The 21,857-nt window shown below is 41.0% G+C and overlaps 1 protein-coding gene across 2 annotated transcripts in view; it reads right to left on the bottom strand.

Annotated features, from left to right (window-relative positions):
- SH3KBP1 (SH3 domain containing kinase binding protein 1) overlaps positions 1 to 21,857 on the bottom strand; it is a 207,507-nt gene that overhangs the window by 36,493 nt on the left and 149,157 nt on the right. For both annotated transcript variants that reach the window (XM_009648800.2, XM_035888576.1), the window contains exon 7: positions 19,187 to 19,281. In XM_009648800.2, coding sequence (XP_009647095.1) covers positions 19,187 to 19,281 — 95 coding nt within the window. The remainder of the gene's footprint in view (positions 1 to 19,186; positions 19,282 to 21,857) is intronic.

The raw sequence follows: 21,857 nt of genomic DNA, 5'->3' as shown, positions 1-21,857 counted from the left end.
TGATCAATATTAAGCATCACCTTTTTCTGCAGCATTTTTGAGCAGCGCAATGCAGCATGTGTAGCAAAACAATGTACAGCTAAATGCTCACAGTAGGTGAACTACTATATCAGTGAGTCTAAATGAGGAAAAAGAATAGTACAGCTATTTCGATAATGAATAATAATAGTAACAGAAGTCACAACCGTTTTAGAGAAGTTTGAAAATGCTCCTTAAGTCCTGGATGGTAAGCTCCATGTTTACTTATTTTTGTATTTGCTAAAGATAACACTTCCAGTTGAGATTTTCTACATTCTTCTTCTCTGAAAGCTGTAGCTGAACCAATTCAGCTGTTTTCTAAAATACAGTTATGGGAAAGTCACCCATTGTATGCTCAGTCGTAAAATCATTTCAGCCAAGTCTAGCAGTTGGCTCAGCACCAAGCTGACCAACCTTTCTGTTCTCTTGAGCAGTAGCCCTAGATCTTCATATGGTTCAGAGCCATGCACTAAATATTACACACCTGAGACATGAGGGAAAGGGCCACAAAGAGAGCATGTGTTGGACATGACAAAAACTCACCAGGGATCCCCCCGTTCTATGACAGCCAGGGTTAAACAGGGTTGGGTTTACAGCTTGGATCCCACATGATCTGGCAAGATCAGCCTTAAGCAATCACTGTGGCATCACTGCTTCCACAGCTACAGAGCTGGACTGACCAAAGTGTCCGCACCTGCCACGTATATCCAACTGTTCTGGTAGCAGAGCCACACTGGAACTGCTCAAGAATTCAACATGTTGGATGCTCCTATTCAAACATTTCTAACCCAAGCCTGTGGAAACTTTCCCAGATTTAATGAAGTACTTTTGCTTTTCAGAAAACTGCATTTCAGAATCACTGTTCAGAAGAGAGCAGTTGAAATTTAGCAGCTGTGTTCTCTGAATACTCGGTGGTACTGATGAAGGTCTAACAGTTCTAGCTTAGGGCACAGTCACTGTTCCAGGTCACCCTGTGGTAAGGATTCTCCATCACTCACTGCTGCAGAACCTGAGTGGTTCTTTTCCTGTAAAGACTTTATCTGGGCTGTGGAAAAAAGCATGATGATGTACAAATCTGGCTCATTACAATCCCCTGTCTCTTCTTGCTTTTCAGTAAAGTGAGAGAGAGCAAAAAAGCTGTGCATCTGGAACACCAGAATATAGGGACAAGCAGGAACAGAGGAGAATGGATCTAAGAAAAGTAGGCAACAGCAGGCAGGTAGTTTAGGAAAAAGGGAGAGGCAACAACTTGCCTTTATAAATAATTACACAGGTTTTCACAGAGAATAAAGCTAAAAAAATTGGACAGATGCAAATGAAACAGGCCAAATTCTACATGCCTCATATATGCTACGAGGCAACATCCCTCCAGAAACAGCACCAGATCAAGGGGGCCAGAATCTTAACATTCTTGCAGTGTGAGAAAATAGCTTTACAAACACCGAGTGGAATTATATGTCTTAACACTGTTTTTCACAACCAAATTGTGTAGATGTCATACTTGTTGTGCAGTACATATAAAAGCTCTAGGGTTAAAAATGTCACATGCTCAAATCATGTGTATCGGGAAACAGAATGTTAAATATTCTTTAAAAGACAGATCTGAATTTGTTTCAAGGTTAGTATCCAAAATGAACAAAGACTTTAAAATACAGCCTCTCTGATCTTCATTTCATCCTCTGCCTAGGAACAATCATAGCATGCCCTCATAACTTAGACAAGTTTTGAAGATAAATGCTTACAAAGCACGCACACACTACCAAAGTACTGAGGGGAAAAAGCAAGAGAAAATGGGGTATTTATTTGACTAGAAGAAGTAAACAGTAGTTTAAGGAGAGGAAAGGCTCCGCTAAACAAATCTGAATGTGAATGGGCAATAAAATTGCATGATGATACATGCATGCAAAACAGCCTTATGGTTGTTACATTTCCATGAAATCATTTGTATCGGCTACTACAGGGATGACCGAAGAATGCAAGTTAACTTAATGAGGTGTACTTAATACCAAGAAAAGTCTTAAAAATATTGTTCACGATGACTGTGCTTATTGGTATTTTTCTGTAATGCATAAATGTTGGAAGATATTTGAGAGAAAACAGACTAGTTTTAAAGAAGATCATTGCTTTTATGTTTTGGGGGTGTGTGTGAAGTAATTTTTCAGTTCTAGACTTTTTATTTAGCTTATTTAGTCCACCTCGTCTCCTGAGATAGAGTATGTGCTAACTAAATATGCAAGCTAAATAGCCTGGTTCCTTGCATCATGTCTGGTTTGGGTGTGGGGTTTTTAGTTTTCCTTCGTATCTCAATATTTTACTCTGATGCAACGTGTTCCTGATCTACAAATGCAAGAGCTGAACAACCCTTTCATTCTTTTTCGGGTTGTTTTCTCTCACGCTCAAGCTGTGTTTTTCTCCCTTCTCTTTAGCAGGGCGGCCTTCACCAAGGACACTTACCTTTTCTAGCCCTTCCCGGGAGTTGTTCAGGATATATTTTCTAGTCCTGTTAGACTGTCAAGCCTTTGTTTGTGAGCAAGGCCGATCCTCAGCTAACTGATGGTTTCAAAATGCCCGCTGAGGGAATAGAGGGCTCCAGGAAGGCCCGAGATAATCAGCAAGTCGTGCATGGCACGGGCAGGCACTGTGCAGGATTTTACTCTTACCAGAGAGCCTGCACCCCTCACCCCTGATGCGAAGTCCCCCCCACCCCTGCCTTGGCTTTATCTGCTTGCGCAGCCTTGTAATCAGCGCACTCAACTGCTCTACCACATGGCGTGTTTTATAATGCCCTCCGCTGCTCATCTGAAACTGCCAAAACGTTTATGACCCAATTTAGATTTTGAAAAATATGAAGAATAATTCAAGCTTCCAGAGATTAAAAGCTTGCAATTCAACTGATCGCACAGCTTAGTGCCAGCTAATAACCCTGACTAAACAACACACAACTTCACATATATTCTTTTTAGGCCCAATGCTTTTTTATGTTCTTAGGAAACACAAATCTTACTCCTTCTTCTTCATTTTATTAATGCACCTTCATTTTGTATTCAAAGCTTTTTTTCAAGCTCATTTGTTTTCACGAAGACGCTGTTTGTGTTACACGTTCTTTAATCCCAAACAGCTGCAGGTTTGCTTTTTTCTCCTCTCCAGCTTGTCGCCCAGGCTTATGCACCCAATTGCCATGCAGGATTTACATACAGTAAATAAATCTTTAGGCAGTTGCTCTTTAATTTTCTTACTTGCTTTATTTGCCAGAGGAGGCTTCTGTGTCACTGAGCAAAAGGATAGGAAGAGATCTCAAGAATCAAAAGCTACAGATGAGATCTGGCAAAGAATGTCAGTGGCGGAGCCCTCCTGCTGCCCCCAGCCGCAGGCTCGCCGTGCCTCAGCAGCCTCTGGAAGCCTGTGTACGATGCTGGCAGCAGGCACCTCTTCATCACAAGGCAGACCATCGTACAGGGATACCTGAGTTACAGCTGCACAAGCTGCCTCAAGTACTAACAAGTGACATAACTATGAAGTGCAATCAAAGCACTGTGAAACCTTGTGGCTGCCTGCAAACACTGAGCAAAAGCTACTCCAACACCTCTAGATCCCCATCAGCCGTGCGACCCTAATCAGAGTCTTTTTTTAATGTATCTTCACGAGTTCAAGGTTGGCAAAATGGCTGTGATTTCAAAATGCAGATTTTACACAGAAGCTGTCAAGCTAATACAATTCAGTATCAATATCCCAAAATTTATTAACAAACCAAATGGATCTCTGCTTTATCTCCATGTCATCCTGCCAGACTTGTAACAATGTAAACAGATAAAACTCAGACACTGAAAGATCCCACAAGTTCTATGAAAAAAAAGTGTTCCAATTATTAAAAATGCATCTTAGTTTAATTTAAGAACAAAAGGGAAAACAAAAGATTTACAAAACTGAAAAGTAAGACATGGGAAAAAAGAAGTTGGTTTTGACAGATACTAGAGTTCATGCGAGTTAGGTGGTAGCTGGGCCAACAGTTAGCTCCTGTAAAAATCAGCTCCTACCAAAGCCTGACTCAGAGACTTTACTCATGTACTCATTGCAGTGACAGTGCAATCAAACACCTTAGAGAAATCCACTGCCGGTTCACATTGCCAAGCCTCTTCTCATTGTTCAGGCAGAGGCAGACTCACGAAACAGAGACAACAAAAAACCTAGAGGGAAATTTTAGCATTTTCTCATTGCAATGCAAATCTTGGTTTTATCCTCATTTCCAGTGACATAGTTTTGTTCCAAAATCTCACCTCTGATAAATTTAATTCAAATTACTTTTTAGAGAACAAAGTAAAGGGAGGGAGGAGAGGCAAAATGAAAGAAGGATTGAGAAGCTCTTCTGTGGCAAAATCAACATTCATTCCAATTCTAAGCTCAGCAGATCCCAAACAAGTGATAATAAACTCAATACATGGGACAGCAACATTCATTTGTGATAAGCATTAGGGTAAAGAATTGGACAAAACACAGTGAGGAGAAAGACAGACAGAGGTGTTCAGGAATTTTGGAGGAGGAATTTTTAAACTTTGTAAGAAATAAACATTATGCAAAAGATAAGGTACTAAAATATCAGCCTGAGCTTGAGTTCTTATGTAAGTCAGAAAAATATTGTTAAGAGGAAAGGGTAAATGCGGGGAAAATGGCAACCACCAAAAAACCACAATACAATTAATTTTTGTCAATATGTTGCCAACTATTTTAAGGGCACATGCAGGTGCACTAAAAAACACCAGTCCTCTTCTTGACATGAAGAATAAGAGAGGGAAATATCCTTCATGTAATTAGAAGTGAGACATGCAAGTTGTGAAGAAAATTGTGAGAAGGAATCATCTGGAGAAAACACTTTTTTTTTTCAGAAGGCAATATGAAAACAACAGAAAAGAAAATACAAGCTCCAAGCCAACGATAGGGTAAAGATAAGAACACAGCTCCACACTGAAACTTATGTCTGTGGTGACTAACAGAGTAGGGACGGGGGAAGAGAGAGGGGTGCGTGACCAGAGAGACCAGACAAAAGCTGTGCAAAGATATTTTAACATACAGGCAAAGAAAGTTTCCATTTGGAGCACCAGATTTTTCATAATGTTACTGAGTGAAAGTGAAATATAGTGAAACATGTAAGTAGGGTTAACACCGTAAGATCATGACTTAGTCTCCTTTTGGCAATTGCAGTGATCCTGTAGCCACTCTCATACTGGCTAAGAAAAGCCATAAAACACCAGAGTTGTGTTTCCTCCTCTTCTGGATGCAAGAATCAGGACATTCCTTGGTCTTTTACACACACAGCATCCTATATTAACACTTTTACTTAGCAGCAAAACTACTGCTCTTGTATTTAGAACAAGCACCGTGCTGTTCCTTCCCTCAGTGATCTCAATCCAACCGTAAAAAAGCTGGTGGAGATTGAACGAAAAGCCCCAGCGTAAGGCGCCTTATATTAAGTAGTCTCACAAATACTCCTCTCGCCGCACAGCAGCAGCCACACCTAGACAGACACGACTGACAAGAGGCTGGCCCTAGACATCTGCCCAACCCGGGCGTACCGCTGGGCGCAAGGCAAGAACACAAACTTCCCTGCAGCCAAAAACCACGGCTGGTTCTCTTTGGTGGTAAATGAGACGACAACGGAGGCTGAAAAGGCAGAGCTGTCAGCACCCCACTAACTTGATCTTTGCTTTACTAGCTGATACCACACTCAAGACCACAAAATTAAAAGACCTGAGTTCACACCCAGCAGGTTACACATCTCTCGTGCCGAGCTGTGTTCCAGCTATGGGCCTGACAGTGACAGATTGTCCTGTCATGAAAACATGACTGAACTCTCCCTCCTGGAAACGCTCACAGCTTCACAGCCTCTCCCTCTGCTCCAAGTGGGCAGGAGTTTCGTATAGCCCAAAGACGGAGGGGTTTGCATTTTAAATAAAGCCCTCTCTCTTAAAAAACAGGCTTGGTGTATTGGGTTTGCATGGCAAGGTTTTGGTAGCAAGGGGGCTACAGGGGTGACTTCTGTGAGAGGATGCTAAAAGCTTCCCCCATGTCCGATAGAGCCAATGCCAGCTGGCTCCAAGACAGACCCGCCACCAGCCAAACCCATTGGCAACTGTGGGAGAGCCTCTGGGATAACACATTTAAGGAGGGGAAAAAACTGCTATGCAGTAGCAGCTGGAGAGAGGAGTGAGAATGTGAGAGGAGGTGCTCCAGGTGCCAGAGCAGATTTTTATCAGTGAAGCAGATCTCCACCTGTAGCCTGGGGAGGACCCCATGCAGGAGGCGGCTGTGACCCCGTGGGAAGCCCACGCTGGAGCAGTCTGTTCCTGAAGAACTGCACCCCATGGGAAGGATATGTGGAAAGCACCCACACTGGAGCAGTTAATGAAGAACTGCAGCCTGTGGGAAGGATCCACACTGGAGAAGTCTGTGGAGAATTGTCTCCTGTAGGAGGGATCCCACGTTGGAGCAGGGGAAGAGTGTGAGGAGGAAGGAGCAGCAGAAAAAACACGTGATGAACTGACCCCAACCCTCATTCCCTGTCCCCCTGTGCCACTCAGGGGGAGGAGGTAGAGAATTCTGGAGAAAAGTTGAGCTGGGGAAGAAGGAAGGGGTGGAGGGAAGGTGTTTTAAGATTTGGTTTTGTTTCTCATTATCCTATTTGACTGGTAATAAATTAAATTAATTTCCCCAAGTTGAGTCTGTTTGGCCCGTGACAGTAATCGGTGAGCAACCTCTCCTCGTCCTTATCTCGACCCACGAGCTTTTTGTTGTATATTCTCTCCGTTGTCCAGCTGAGGAGGGGAGCGATAGAGGGGCTTGGTGGGCATCTGGCATCCAGACAAGGTCAACCCATCACACTTGGTTATTACAGATGGGCTTATTTCTAGCCCATGCTGCTTCTATACTTGAACTCTGGGCCCAAGCCGGGTGAAAAGATCATGAAGGCAACCAACACTTTTTTCTGAAAATGGGAAGCAGCACTTCTGGTTGTGAACATGTTTATAATAAAAACTCACTATGTGGATTTTTTTCATTATTTTGCTAGGGGTCAATAAAACATACAAGATTACTATCATTTAAATGGCAGACATGCGCCCAATTATGTTTTCTTGCAACTATTATGCTTTATTTTACTTTTTTTCTCTTTTTTTTTTTCTTCAAGCCACTTACAGGAGAGTTAGTGTGTGCTAAAAGACTGTTCTTAATCACTTAAATAAAAAAGAGTAGCTACCTGGCTCTCTGTTCAGTTGTAATTATAATTTTCTCTTGCCTTTGTTCAGAAGCCCACTGAACTTGTATCCAGATCACCGCTGAAGCCGGCTGCAAATGCCTGGGAATTGCTCTCTCCAGCATCAGCAGCCATTTAGTACTCATTGGGAACCTACCAACAGCTAAGCAACTTCTGCACCTTTACCAAAGCACATGGAAACCTGACAGACTCTGAGCAAGGCTGGTAGGGGCTGCCCAAATAAGCACTCCACGAAGTACAGCACTGCCACAGCTGGTAGCACACGAGGGGCATCATAAAAAGTTGCAAGAGATGCAGAAACAGTTTTACTGTCTGGCAGGGATCCACTGCTTCAGCCACGTTTTCCATTTATTTTAGGGGCAAGGATGTTTCCTGCCTTTTCCTTCAAAGCAGCCAGGCCTCCAAGGCAGCACATGCTCCCTCAACTCTTGCTACCTTTGGAAGGACCGACCATTTCAGGGAGCGTCACGGCCCCAAGCTCATCTCTCCCCTCCCCGAGTTATCTTCTGAGCTGCCCCTAGCAAAGGGGAAAGATTTTGTTGGTAAAAGCAAATGAGAGGTCTTTCCTATTCCCTAAGGTGCCAAAACAAAGTAACAAGCTATGTATTCATCTCCTCTCCAATGCACGACTACATCTGCAGCTGTGTAAACCCTTGAAGAAATAAATCTGAAAAAGGATGATCTTTTCATCTGTAAATAGGACTTCTGTTTTTCTGAGGGGGCAGATCACTGCACAGGCTGGCCTCTGAACATGCTGCTACTTTGTAATAGCACTAAAATATGAAGCCTTGGCTTAGACATCAATATATAACTACTCAATTTTCAGCTTTTCTGATTGAAGTCTTTGATACAGAAACATTTCATCATACAGATGTCATCATTATAGCCAGGACAGAAAGCAATGCCAAGAACAAGAACAAGCAGGTCCTCAGAAAAAGGTAGCTGCACAGCATGCACACTCTTGGAGCGCTCAGGGAAGTTTTCTGCTCATGCAAGTACATGTACTTTCACACATAGCCATCATTTATGGAGACCGCCTAAAAACCCGAGAATTATCTTTTAAATTTAAGATTTATAGATTACTAAGCTTAAAATACACAACTGGCAAGGTAAATTTACAAAGTAAAAATTCAGACTATTCAGAGTATTGAGAGATACCGCAATGGTGCAGGGTTTGAAAAAGTGACATTTTCATGGTAGATAGCACAGTTTCACAGAATTCTCCACTGGAACACATAGTTCCTTGCATAATTTAAAAAAAAAAAAATCCCAGCAGTTGGCAGTTGTATTCATTAGAAGTCTGTTTTCCTTCTGCCCTTGTAAAGTTGGTTCTCATCAAGAATGTTGAGCTGGTAAAATCGCATTATTCAGAGAGCTATGAATACCTCTTACACTTGCACTGAGAACTTTCATGTGTCAGCTCTGCTACGCTGGCAGCCGCCCATTACGTTATTACCACCCTCATTGTAAGCGTCTCCAGCAGCCTTTCCACAACCGATAGCCAACCGCACAATTTAAAGAAAAAAAAACCAAACCACCTTTAAGGTGAACAAATGTTCCTATAGCACTTTTCAAGACATCATCCGTAGACGCAGAGATATATGTAACAGATCAGGGCTTCTGAATTTGAAGATTAAAGGCCTCATAGAAAGGCAAATCTGAAGGGCGAGCGCTCTGCCATTCAGCCCACCCACGCTGAGCACCCGTGGGGCAGCGCTGCTGCTGGCCTCCGGGCTCGACTGTGGCGCTGGGGCCAAGAGGTCCCAACTCTCACAAACACTGGAGAAGGCCACAGGACGGGCTCTCTGATTTTTAAAGTTGACGTGTGACATCACTGGGCAAAACCAGTAATGTGCGGGGAAATTTCTACTTTTTTTTTTGTTTCACCTTGTCAATGAATATATATTATACACAAACATATGCAGAAAATTTTCAGTGAAAACAAGGGTCAAAGATCAGCATCGTTTTGGTAATTTTGAAATGAACCAAAAACCTGATCTCACACCACATCAGATCTTCATTAATACAACCTTGTTATTGGGGAGAAACAACAAAATCATGTTAAAGCTGGGTAAAAAAAGCAGTTTAATAATATCCAAGAACATTTCCTTAAAATTTCGTACTACGTTCAGTCTCATGATGCTGAAACCAAGACATATCATTCTCAAATTCCAATTTTATTTTAAAGTAAGGCAGAAAACAGTTGATTTTAGAGTCTTCCCAAATTCTCATAAAACTTGGTGAAATACCTATGAATGAAGGAAATCATCCCTCCAGAGGCTTACATTACACCCACCTTGTGCGACCTAAGACTGTATTCAAAACAATCAAGCTTCGTTACTTATTAAGCTCAGTTACTGGGATTGAGACCTTACAGTATAGTGCAAAATTTGTTAAATACTTTTAAAGAAAATGGTTATGATTTAAAGCATCTGATTAGTAATCAAGTACTCCTCAGCAGAAAAAAATTTTAAAAGCTGGCAATAAGGCAGAATGAATCTCTCAACAACTACCTAATCCAAGAGCATTTAGATAAAAGAGACAGTCCAATAGACAATAAATTAGTCTTCTGAGGCAGTCCTGGAGAACACCCGTTTCCCCTTTACATGCACTTTCTTGCACATACTCATAGATTATGAAATACTGGAATAAAAGTATGAGAGGAAACCTCCCAGTCTGGCTCTGTCTGGCCCCTAACCCAGAGATTTATCCTACTCAGGTCCTCAGCCTATGTCCCAAAAGCCCCAAATCCTGCATGGATCCTTCCCACCTCCTGTCAGCTCTCATGACCAAACCATAGGGAACCTTATCTCTGATAACGCCAGTTACATCTTTTAAAGCCTACGAAGTCAAACAAGTACATTTTTCTTTATTCATAAGCTCCAAGGCTCTACTGAGACTTTACCATGTCAACACTGTACAGAAGGAAATGGGAGAGACCGTCAGAAACGAGACATTATTTCAGCTGCGGTTATACTACTCTTTCCAGACCGTGTTTTTTACTGGAAGGCACAACAAGAAGATACCTCTCCAGAAGACACCGGCTGTTCAAGAATTGGCCCAAGTTACTGGGTGCTGCAAAAAAGACACTGGCTGAGATTAATGAATGACCTGCAATACCCAGGACGTTAGAGGATCTAGCAGACCAGACATATTTTGTCTGTTAAATCTGTTTCAGGCTAGATCAAACCTTTTGACTTTAAACTCTGTGAGTAAATAGTTTAATCAGTAATGAAGCTGAAATGCTTTGATGAAATATTTGTACAACCAGGAAAAATTACATTGCTCATTGAACAAAACCATCTCTTCTGGGGATTCACTTCACTTGGAATGTTCAGTCAGCAGAATATCATGGAGAAACAAATATGTTCCATGTCATAAAACCCTAGCACTCCAATACTCGAATTAAAACGAAATTAGCCAACACAAACATGAAAGGTTGTGCTAGTAACAGACATAATTTATGCCTCTGATGAGCCAAGATATAATATTTACGTAATTACTTTTTTTTTAATTTAGAAAGATTATAAAAACATAGAACAAAACATTTGAAGGATTATTTAATGCTATTACTATTTACATTGCAGACACCTTAGGGCCAGGGCCCTAATTACAATTACTAATTAGTTGGCACCATATGTGCATTTTTACTCTCCCTTTAAATAGGTCTCCCTACCCTGAAAAGGCTGGACTTCAGATAATACCATCAAACCAGCAGGTGAACCCAACATTCAGGATAAAAGAAAGGATGAAGCTAAGCAGCGAATCTAAAGCCCACACTGTGAGCAATAATCACAGTTTTCCAGACACCTCAGCATTTCAGTGGTATCTCTTGTAAGCACAGGGCAGCAAAAAATTCTTTCCTTTTTTATCTTAAAATATGTCACCCTTCTAGATTAGCTTGGCTGTATTAAACACACTTACAAATAAACCTAACTCCTTCCAAATGATGCAAATCTTGAAGCATTGCATGCACAGGGGATCCTGCCACTTCACCTACATAGCCTAGCATGAGCTTCCATTTGTCAAAATTCAAATTCGGGACTCCCAGGCACAACAGAATCCCCTCCTCGGAAGGCACTGCTGTAGCACTGCAATCAGTGACAACAAGAACAGGAAAAGAGAAGTTCAGTGCATACTTAAAAGAAAAAATTATAAATATACTAATGAGAAGAACATTCAAGTGCTGGCTTCTCCCATCTCCCCTGTACTAATCTCAGGCTTCACAGTTTATTTAAGTGCTCAGCTCAAAGATTAGTGTTTCAGTAATGTTTCTAAAGATACTGTGAAATGTAAGTTGCACCTGGTACCTTATTAAACATATTGTCAGGCTTTATCTCTACACAGACCTTACTTAATGCCCCATTGCTAATCACAGCAGCCAAGAAATGCTGCAAGATATGAGTAAGTGTTAAAAACTTATTTATAAACATTTAAAAGTCTTGGCCAAGGACACGGTTCAGGCAAGACAAGAAACAAGAGGACAATTACTCCTGGTCTGTTTTCCCTATAACTTACTGAGTATATGAAATCATTTTAGAAAATTAACATATTTATTTATTTGAACATCGGTGTCCCCAAGTTTTATATAACTGCTTTACATCACTCACATGAGGAAACAGTCCTGCTCCTACGCAATGACACGAGCTTTACCCAACGCACTCATCACACGCATTAGCAGCAGGTCTCGCTCTGCAGGACCAACTCCAGTTGCCATCCTGCACAGCACCATGGCTTGAAACCCAGCAAAATTCCAAACCTTCTTATTCCCATTAGGTCAAAAGCTTCAGAAGAAAGTTTCAGGTCAGGGAAAAGCGACCTTACTGCCAAGCCAGTCTCTCAGCAGGCTGCTGATTGCAGGGGCAAGCCCGCTCCTTGTGTCACCCTTTCCTACTCAGGCACCCCTGCGTGTCCTGTGGCCAAGGGAAGGAACTGAACCATCCCTTTCAGCAGCCACCTTACGTCAATCGTGTAAAGTGAACCCGCACACTTCGCAAAATAATTTCACGTATGAAACCAGTAGCCTCGGTATGAGCAGGTTTCTTAATGAGCTAAGGAGGCGGGATGTCCTGGGGGTGGAAAACTGGTGCTGAGCACAGCACAGGGAGCAAAGAACACAGAAAGCAGATTAGGTATGGCTACTAGGTCTGGCCACAGATGTGTTGAATAATTCATGGTTATCTCAGGAGCAAAAAGGGCATGCACCAAGACCCTTTACGGTATTGTTCTTTGTTCTTTCTGAGGGAAAACACCTATTTATTTCCCAAGGCAAGCAGTAAGTGCCTTTATTGCTCACATGCTATTCTCTTTAAAGACAAAACATCATAAAAGCTTTCTTAAAGCTGGACATTATTTGATGTACTCTATTCCTTTCATTTTCTGAATGCAAGATTGTTGCAGAAGTTACAAATACTCAAAATATATTGTATTAAAATCCCAAACAGGGCATCTGCGTGACCAAATATTTAGTGTCAACACAAATCCACTGTGTTGCCCTGACAGAAAGCCATTTTTATGTTTTATTAGACCAGATCATGTATTTTTGCCTGCATAACCTGAATTTTTTGTGTTGTTCTATTAGTAAACTCACTTCTAAAGATGAGATAAAAGCTCTTAGCCATAAATCAAGGAAAAACAAAATTACCTGAATGGTTATCATGAAATATGGCTAACTTCTTCCCTTCTTTCAAAGACAACCTTATGCTATCATACTTCTGCCTTGAAAATTTCTATTTTCTTGGGCAATTAGCTTTATTTTTAATAACCTCAAATATTATCACTCTTTTTGGTTTTACCCATAGAGTGGAAAATACCAAAAATTTCATCTTAATATGGAAAAATGAGAGATACTATCTACCTATTTCCTGATACCAAAAGAAAAACTGCAAGTCTTCTGATTCCTCCACATACTTGTATAACCAAGGATTGCAAAATACGTGTGTGGTGTTTGTGATTAAAAGCATACAGAAAAATTCACCAGTGAAAAAAAACCCTATAGAAACAAATGCAGGAGCAGACAGGTTTCTACCCCAGTGACACCACAACCTAGCGAAACGTTCAATTAGGTATCAGCCAGCACCCTCCTCTATCACCCCGTCCGGTTCCTGCTCCTTCCCCTGCTCACGGCCTCAATTCACTGGCAAGACTCTTGTACGTAGCACTTACTAATTCCATCCCTTTAGGAGCCTCCTGCATCCGTTCGAGCAGCTGCTTTCCTTCACAGCCCTACCCAGCCGAGTTCTCCTTGGCGATCGCTCAGCTAAAGAAAGCGCGCTGGACAATTACCTCCTGCACCAGGATGAGCATTTAAAGATGTTGTAACAGAGCAAACCAGGAGAACTGTTTTGGCGAAAAGGGCCATGCTCAGGTAACTGCCTATAAATAGAGTGAGGGAGAAATTACTACCCTAAGAACTGGAAAATATTAAGCACTCCCTAACATGGACAAAAGCACAGAGTGGTCACTGCAACAGTGAAAACGTGACATTACGGAAGAAGCTATCAAGACTGAATCTCATTTCCTTGTTTCCTTACACCTTCCTCACCTGTACTTGTCTGTCTTACCACTTGCATGTGCTTCGGGGCAGGGATCTTATCACCCTCTACGACTGCCTGAAAGGAGGCTGTAGCGAGGTGGGGGTCAGTCTCTTCTCCCAGGTAACGGGCAACAGGACAAGAGGAAATGGCCTCAAGTTGTGTCAGGGCAGGTTTAGGTTGGACATGAGGAAAAATTCCTTCACTGAAAGGGTTGTCAGGCATTGGAACAGGCTGCCCAGGGAGGTGGTCGAGTCCCCATCCCTGGAGGTGTTTAAAAGACGGGTAGATGTGGTGCTTAGGGCCATGGTTTAGTAGTGGGATGGCAGGGTTAGGTTAATGGCTGGACTCGATGATCTTAAAGGTCTTTTCCAACCTGAATGATTCCATGATTCTGTGATTCTACATGCACAGCATTTTGAACCACAAAACTTGCAAATGCCCCAGTAAGGTAAATTATTAACAATAACACCAAAACCAAATACTGTATTTGCAAAACCTGAGTGCTATTATGTTATTTTTAGAAACTAGGTTTATGGCTCTTTTTTTCCCCAACACAGAATTAAGCACTACAAATTGGATTGCCATTAAATATCTGGATTGTCGTTAAATATTGAAACCAGGTAATTTGTCACGTGAGTCTTTCACTAGTAACAAGCATTACCCTGTTGTGTCTTTCATGATACCAATGCATCAACTTTTCTAGTACTATTTGAAAAGCATCAGTAAGATCGGGGGAGGCTCTATGTCACTGTTGCTTTCTTTTTCACCTGATTAATCCTCCAGACAGTTTTGATGAATCCGCAAGGAGGCTGGATGCCCTCCGTGAAACTCATCTCCTCATGAAAGCTCCTTTGCAAAATGAGAAAGGACCCCTATTATGTTCATTCATCACTGTGGTGCAACGTGTTCCTACCAGTAATGCCATGTATTCAGCTGTTACCCTGCAGCAGAAGGCTTTGCAGTCCAGGTAGGTGGAGGCTGACGGACAGCCGGGTCGGATACACAGAGCAAGGCACAACATTATTATTCCAGCTAATATATTGACACTGATTAATTTCAACATCTTATAAATTCAGAATTAGCAGAATTGCCACTAACACTTCTCTCCACTACTCCTCATCCACTAATAAAGGTTCAGGTGAGGATATCCTTCTATTACTGTCAGGTTTTCAAATTTACAATGATTTTTGAATTAATTGTGTTTATCCAGACCATTTTCATTCCTGGGAACAAAGTGGTCTTTACTGCTTAGAGCTCACATAGATTGGTGCAGTGCAGTGAAATCTTTCACGCTCTTGAAAGTAAAACTGCTTTGAACTGAGTGCACCGCTGCCAGTGTGTGCTTGATGTATTTGCTTTGAAATTATTTAGCTATTACTATCGATTCCTCACACAGGTCATTTTCTGTATGCCAGTGAAACCTCCAGAATCCTATGCACTTCGTCAGAATTTATTAGAGCTACTAAGAAATTTGTAGTGTTTGCATAAAGACTCTTTAATTAACACTGGAAAGTAGCCTACAGTAGCTATGTCTAAAAGTGCCGGAATGAAAAATCCTAGATGATTTTCAAGATGACAGCTGAAAATGTCACATGAATCTCCTGTTGCTTAAAAGTGACTCTATTTATTACAAATACAATCTCCAAAATCAATATTTGAGCACAATAAAACACCTGTTGGCCACTCTCCTTCAGCAGCACAGTGCAGTCACTACCAGTGTTCTTGTCCTTATCCAAATGCTGTCAGGAATATATTGAAGACACTACAAAAATTACCTAAGGAACACAAATGTTTTTACATGACAAAGAATAACCTACAGGGTCAATCTCATGGCCTCTTGCCATTCATATGTTTTCTGTTTATGAACCTATCTTATCATCAAATTGCACAACCACCACCTTAACTGTAGATGTAAAATTACGGTATTTTGCTTTTCATTCTCTTTCTTCCAAAGGTGTATTTTTCTTAGACACCTTTTTGCAAAGCAAAGATACCAGGTCTACTGTTTTATTGCCTTCAAGATGAAGTTTTTACCTTCCTTTAGAATCCTAAGCAGTATTTTCTGGTCTTTTACCTTTAAATATTTTGCATGAAGGAATTAAAGGACTAGTATTTGTCCACTTTAATTTCCAGTCATTAATAAATGAAACCTTTTTTATGTATCTACAAGGGTATTTTCTTCACTGGGGAAAAGGAGGAGAGAAAAACCTTTCCCAGAAATTTTTTTAATACATTTATGTGAAGTTAGTTTCCGCTGTCCTTTTCGTCTTTTAGGTAAATTTTAGCCTAGGAGAAAACAACTCCCGTATGTTTGGACTCTGTCTCATCACCTATCTTTTCCATGATCCAGTTCATCAAAAAATGACTCAATATGCTGTTTAATTGTCAATTATTTTTGGCTATCAGGCTTGCATAATGCCATCCTTTGCTTTCTATCTCCTCGAATCCATACTGTTCTGACCAGTAAATGATGAGCCTCTACTGACTTGCTTCAGTGTTTAAATAAAACTTACCAGCACATTGTCTAGGTGACTAGGGAAGTCACTTGTGATTCAGCAAATCCGTTCAAAGTATTCTTTGGCTGTTTCATAAAAAACCTCAGATATTCAAATTCCCTTATCATAGAGGCAGATAGGAAAGCTCTGATCAGCTTTTGATTCAAGATTCCAACATCCAGCAAAACAGAGTGAGAACTTGAAACAGATTCTGCAAAGGCCATTACAAAAACCCCATTGGTTTGTTCTTTATATTAGGTAGATATTTGATTACCTTGACAAAGGAACTTTCTAACTAATTTAGCTGGAAAAAAGAGAGAAATCTTATATAATCTTACCCCTTTTATCTGCAGGGGCACTGTTAAAATAGTGATTTTGAATTCTGCATTTAGTGATACCACTCCTTTGTAATACTTTCCACAAAATAGAGTTTTAGCATATTAAGATGAATCCCAGCTTAACAGCCTCCTCACACACATGTTCTTAGATGTGTGTGCACAAATACACAGGTTCTCCTAGTAACTTACCATTTAGCTCATTTACGTCATTCCCCTTCCTCTTAGCACCTATTAAGCACTATCTCATCTTCACCCTTTTAAGATTCTTGCAATGCGTTTGGCGATATTTTCATGAGATTTCTCTCCCATTCCTATGTCACTCACTCCTAATTACTTCAGCCACTTCCACACATTCTCACCAATGCCGTTGTTTTCAATTAAATGCAAATTCAGTACAACTTAAAGTTTGAGTCCTCAACATTCCTACAGACCCGACTGTGTGAAAATAGATGAGCCTAATGACAGACTTTTCATACCAAGAATTCATATAACTTTCTGCTTTTAGCGATTTCAACAAAATACATTATTTTATGACAATGCATCTGTGGTTGTAGGAAGTACTATGACGCCCATCTCTTTCTTTAAAAGTAACAATCTTCTCTCCTTGGGTCTAGGTAATTGGGAAGAATAAATTTTGTCTAATGATCTCCAGCATAGAAAGCAAACCTTGCAAAACAATTTCTTGCAAAGAGATTAAAAGAAACTCTGTAATCTGATAGCGAAGCACAACCATGGTAACAGTTTCTGAATACCTCCATACGTTTCTATTTGATTCTTCTTAGTCAGTATGGATCACTAACTGGTTATGGAAAGGACTCTCTAAGCACGGTGATTTGAATTCCAGTTAAAAGGCAACTCTCCTTAGCAGAAGCCGTTAATAGGCAGAAAGATGAGAGTGACTTTGTTATTGCTGATTAAAAGAAAAATTACAACAGACAGAAGATTTGGACTAAAATAAAGTTACTATACTGCATGGTAGAGCATGGAGGAGACCCCACTCTTTTCCGAACTCTATAGCAAGGACCCTGACTCCACATCACTTGAATTTTACTTTTTAAAACTATGTGTTAAAAACAGATGAAAAAACTCCCCACAAGTCTGACTGCAATGAGGTCTGCAAACCACAAAAGCATCTGCAAAGTGACTGCTTGTTAAGCATTGTTTCTTCAGTATCTCAGATTAGTTCAGACACAGCATAAAAAAGCACCCGCGGAGAAATGCCAAGCCTTTTTGCATTAAGATCCCCCACTCTCTAGAGGCATGGTTTTATGTAATTGCTCATGGACACGTGACATACCACAGAAAAAAAGAAGAAAATTGAATAAAACGTCTGCAGTGGCTCAATACCATCAGGCTGGAGAGTAGAAGGACAGGGGGATATACTAGGGAATATACTGACAAAATTCTCAGTGCATGGTTGGGAAAACTGATCAATTCAGTCAAATCATCAGCTCAGTTATTATAAAAGACAAAAATCCTTCCTTTGTGTGGGCAGAGGCAGCAGGAAGCAGAAAATGGGAAAGAGCAAGCAAACGAAATCTCATATTGAAACCTCAGTAAAGTAGTTGTCTATCTACGTGTACTGAAGAACACAGCTCCACCTGGAGACCAGCCATCTCCAAGAGTTAAATCAGCCTGGTCAATAAAGCATAAAGTGGACAGGAACAACGCCTTAAAAGCCATTCCCTCGATCAGAGACACTGTTAAATACTCACACAAGAATATTCTAAATCAGGCAAAGCCAAACAGTTTTCAAGACAAGTTAAACAAAAAAGTCATTGAGGGCGAGTCGTTAAAGGATATTTAGTGTACACAATTTATTTTTTAAATTTGCAGTTTCTCTTCCTACCAAATGTCTGATTATTTTTCCTCAGTTACATGGAAATTCTTCAGGACAAAGAAGATGTCCTCTAGGATTGCAAATGGCTTAGTATATAGCAAACAGATGTACTTCCCAAGGTTTTTGGTTTTTTCCACCCGGATGCCAAATTGCTCAGTCAAGTTACAATTTCTAATGAAACTTATCAGTTATAGAATTAATTCTTTTACTGTCATATAAGCACAAACAACAGCAGCACTATTATGCAGGTCATGACAATTCATCTTCATCATGCAAAATCCACAGCCTTTTCTAGTTTGAAGCTTTTTTTCCCAAATACTTATGTCCAGCCATCAAAAACATTTAAACAAACTGCAAAGTCTTTAAACAAGAGCAAGGAATTAAGTGCAGCTAAACTATAATCCGTTCTTTGTAACAAGGTGCACAGCTCTTCTAAAAGAAACCCAACTGTTTACTCACCATCTTACTGTACCGTTTTGGGAGATCTAGTATAAATCCTGGCACTGGTTTTTAATTCCTAATCTTGAATAATTTCAAGGCACAAGAGGAAAGGAGATGTAGGGCTTTCTGAAGTCTATGTAATGTTTCATTGAGAAGGACACTATCAAAGGCACAAACAGGGATTTTACCGCAACTGAATTACGTCTATTTTAAAAACTGGATCCCTGCTTACAGGAGAAAAATATTGCTCTTACCTTACTGATAAGTGTGACAACATCACCTTCTCGGATTGTGAGTTCATCATCATTCTGTGCTTCATATGGAAATATCACTTTGCAATACTCCTTGGCTGAAAGGAAGAACAGTCAGTTTATAAATTACCATTTTGTAATAACTGCTTATCGAAAGGTGAAAATCTTCCTAAAGTGTTCCACAAGTGTCTCTTTCATTTTCTTGCCATCCTTCTCTTTGTATTTTAGACCTTCATAAACAGTATGAAATATTTAAAAAACTGCACACTGATGAGCATTCCCGCACATGTCATCCAGGGAGGCGGCTCTGTAGCCCCCAGAACCATGATCTCAAATCAAATTGTTCCAGATGGCAACCTGCCACAAACCATTTCCCTTAGAGTAAGCCAGTACCTGACACTTGCTTGTATAGTTCCACTGGTACGGCCTTCCATCAGTTCACATAAATTGGAAGCATAAAGGACCCAGTAGGCTGACATAGCTTATCTATACCCTGGTGTGCAAGAAAGCAGATATTTCTGCACCTATAATGATGATAAAATAATAAATAATACATTAACAAATGTAACGGCTTATGGTTGGATTTGATGACCTTAAAGGTCTTTTCCAACCTAAATGATTCTATGAGTTTATAACTAAACCTTCTGTACCCTCAGCATGAAAGAAGAGTTTTGAATATTAGCCTGAAGTTTCCTCTTCCCTTTTCCCTTTACTGTCTATAAATAAGGATATCATCTCAGCTTTCATCCGGAAAATACAGGAGCCAGCACTCCTACTCAGAAATCATAAAAAGCAGTTGTCATGAAAAGAAGTTACTTACAACATGTTGCTGTGCAACAGACAAGTTTGTCAATGTGCCTTACAAATAAAAAGGGAATACGTATTCCAGCTGTTAAATAATGTATAAAAATACATGATACTCTAAGAGAGCAGGTTTAAAAATACCAAAGAAACATGCACAGAAATTACTGGACCCTTTGTAGAAGGGCATGTGACTCTTCTTATCATTTAGATGTCTCAGTTTTGATAACCTCTAGCTGACTGTCCTATTCGATGCAGAGAAACAGGTGCTTGCAGGCCACAGAAATCTGAATTATTTGAAACAACAGGACCTATCTCTTTACACTTACTATAAAGAGAACCTGCATTATCACACTTGTGGGTATTTGAGGCTCCACCGGAGGGTCAGTTCAGCTGCCCAGACACTAAGTGCCATTTCAGACACTCATGAGCATGTAAGACACCCACGTGGTTGCCAGATACGATGCACGACCTAATGGAAGAGCCAGGTCCCTCTGGCCTGGCAGCAAGAGGCAAGTCAAAATACCCTGGGGTATCTCAAACAGCTCCACATGCAGACTACTGATTTCAGCCCCCAGGGTCGGGCCTGGCATCTGGATTTAGATTTGGACACCTCATGTTAAGAAACTGATGACATCAGTGTCAGGGGCAGGCAAGAAGTTGGGAGGCGCACAGCCAAGACAGCTGACCCAAGCTGAGCAAAGGGACCTTCCGTGCCATGTAACCTCCTGCTCAGCATAGAAAAGGGTGAGCTTGGGGGGCGTTGGTCTGGGAGGCAGCCATTGCTTGCAGACTGATGGGCATTGGTCTGCTTGTGGTAGGTGCTGAATGACTGCCTTTGCGTCACCTCTTTTCTTTCTCTTTCACTCATTTACTAAACTGCCTTTAGCCCTGAGTTTTCTTGCTTTTGCTCTCCCTATTCTCTCCCCCATGGGGGAGCAAGTGGCTGGGGTCAACCCAAGTTAGCTGCTGGCTGGGGTGAACCCACCATTACCCCCCTCTGACGTCTCTGAAGAAACAAGAGTCAGATGAAGAAAACAAACACAATCTTTGACAAAAATATGAGCAAGGGAAAAATAAGCCTCTTTCACTGTTTCTGAGAGCAGGGAACACTGTCAAATACACTTTTGGTGAAATTGCCAAATGACTGGGCATGTGAGAACCACCACGTTCACAACTCAGATTTTAGTGATGAAAGGGGTGTCTAACTGCTAGTTTACTGTATTCTGGAGGAAGGGTTTGGATTTCTCTTCATGGACCCAACTACGATGTTTCACCTGCTCACTATCTTGCCTTCAAAACAACATAATAACATTTTATGTAAAAGCTGACGGAAAGTTGACGCATACTGACTTAGGTCAGGTAGAGGCAGAGCAGCATGTAAGAGAAATATGAGATTCAGCATATTTTTACACTTCAGTGTGTACGTTCCCTTAAATAATCATTGGAGGGGGTGTTCCTATTCTGAGAGTATCCGCATCCTGAAAACCAGCTTTGCTAAATTAAAGATTCAGAGAATTAGTACAGAGATTATGTAAATAGAATACTGTACTAAAGAAGCTGAGAGCTGCATACTCAGGGGAGTCTCTGGTTACTGGAAACAGGCTTAGCACCTCTTTTCTGGGATATGGAACAGAAGCCAGGATGGGTTCTCAGAGGCAAACACCACCTTTGGAGGCCCAAGGAGGATCGTTCCTGAGTATCCATTCTCAAGTACATAAGCTGTTCCTCTGTTCACTATATAATCTATACACTGTATAATCTCAAGATTAGATGGGAAGCCAAGCACAACTCACAGCTGATTAACAGAGAAGAACAGCCACTATACCACAGCAACAGTACTATTCTGAAAGGATGCTGGCGGTGCAGCTCT

Source organism: Egretta garzetta, unplaced genomic scaffold (genome assembly GCF_000687185.1).
Source record: "Egretta garzetta isolate BGI_Z169 unplaced genomic scaffold, ASM68718v1 scaffold111, whole genome shotgun sequence".
NCBI lineage: Eukaryota > Metazoa > Chordata > Aves > Pelecaniformes > Ardeidae > Egretta > Egretta garzetta.
Note: the sequence above shows the minus strand (reverse complement) of the source record. Positions and strands in the feature narration are given on the sequence as shown.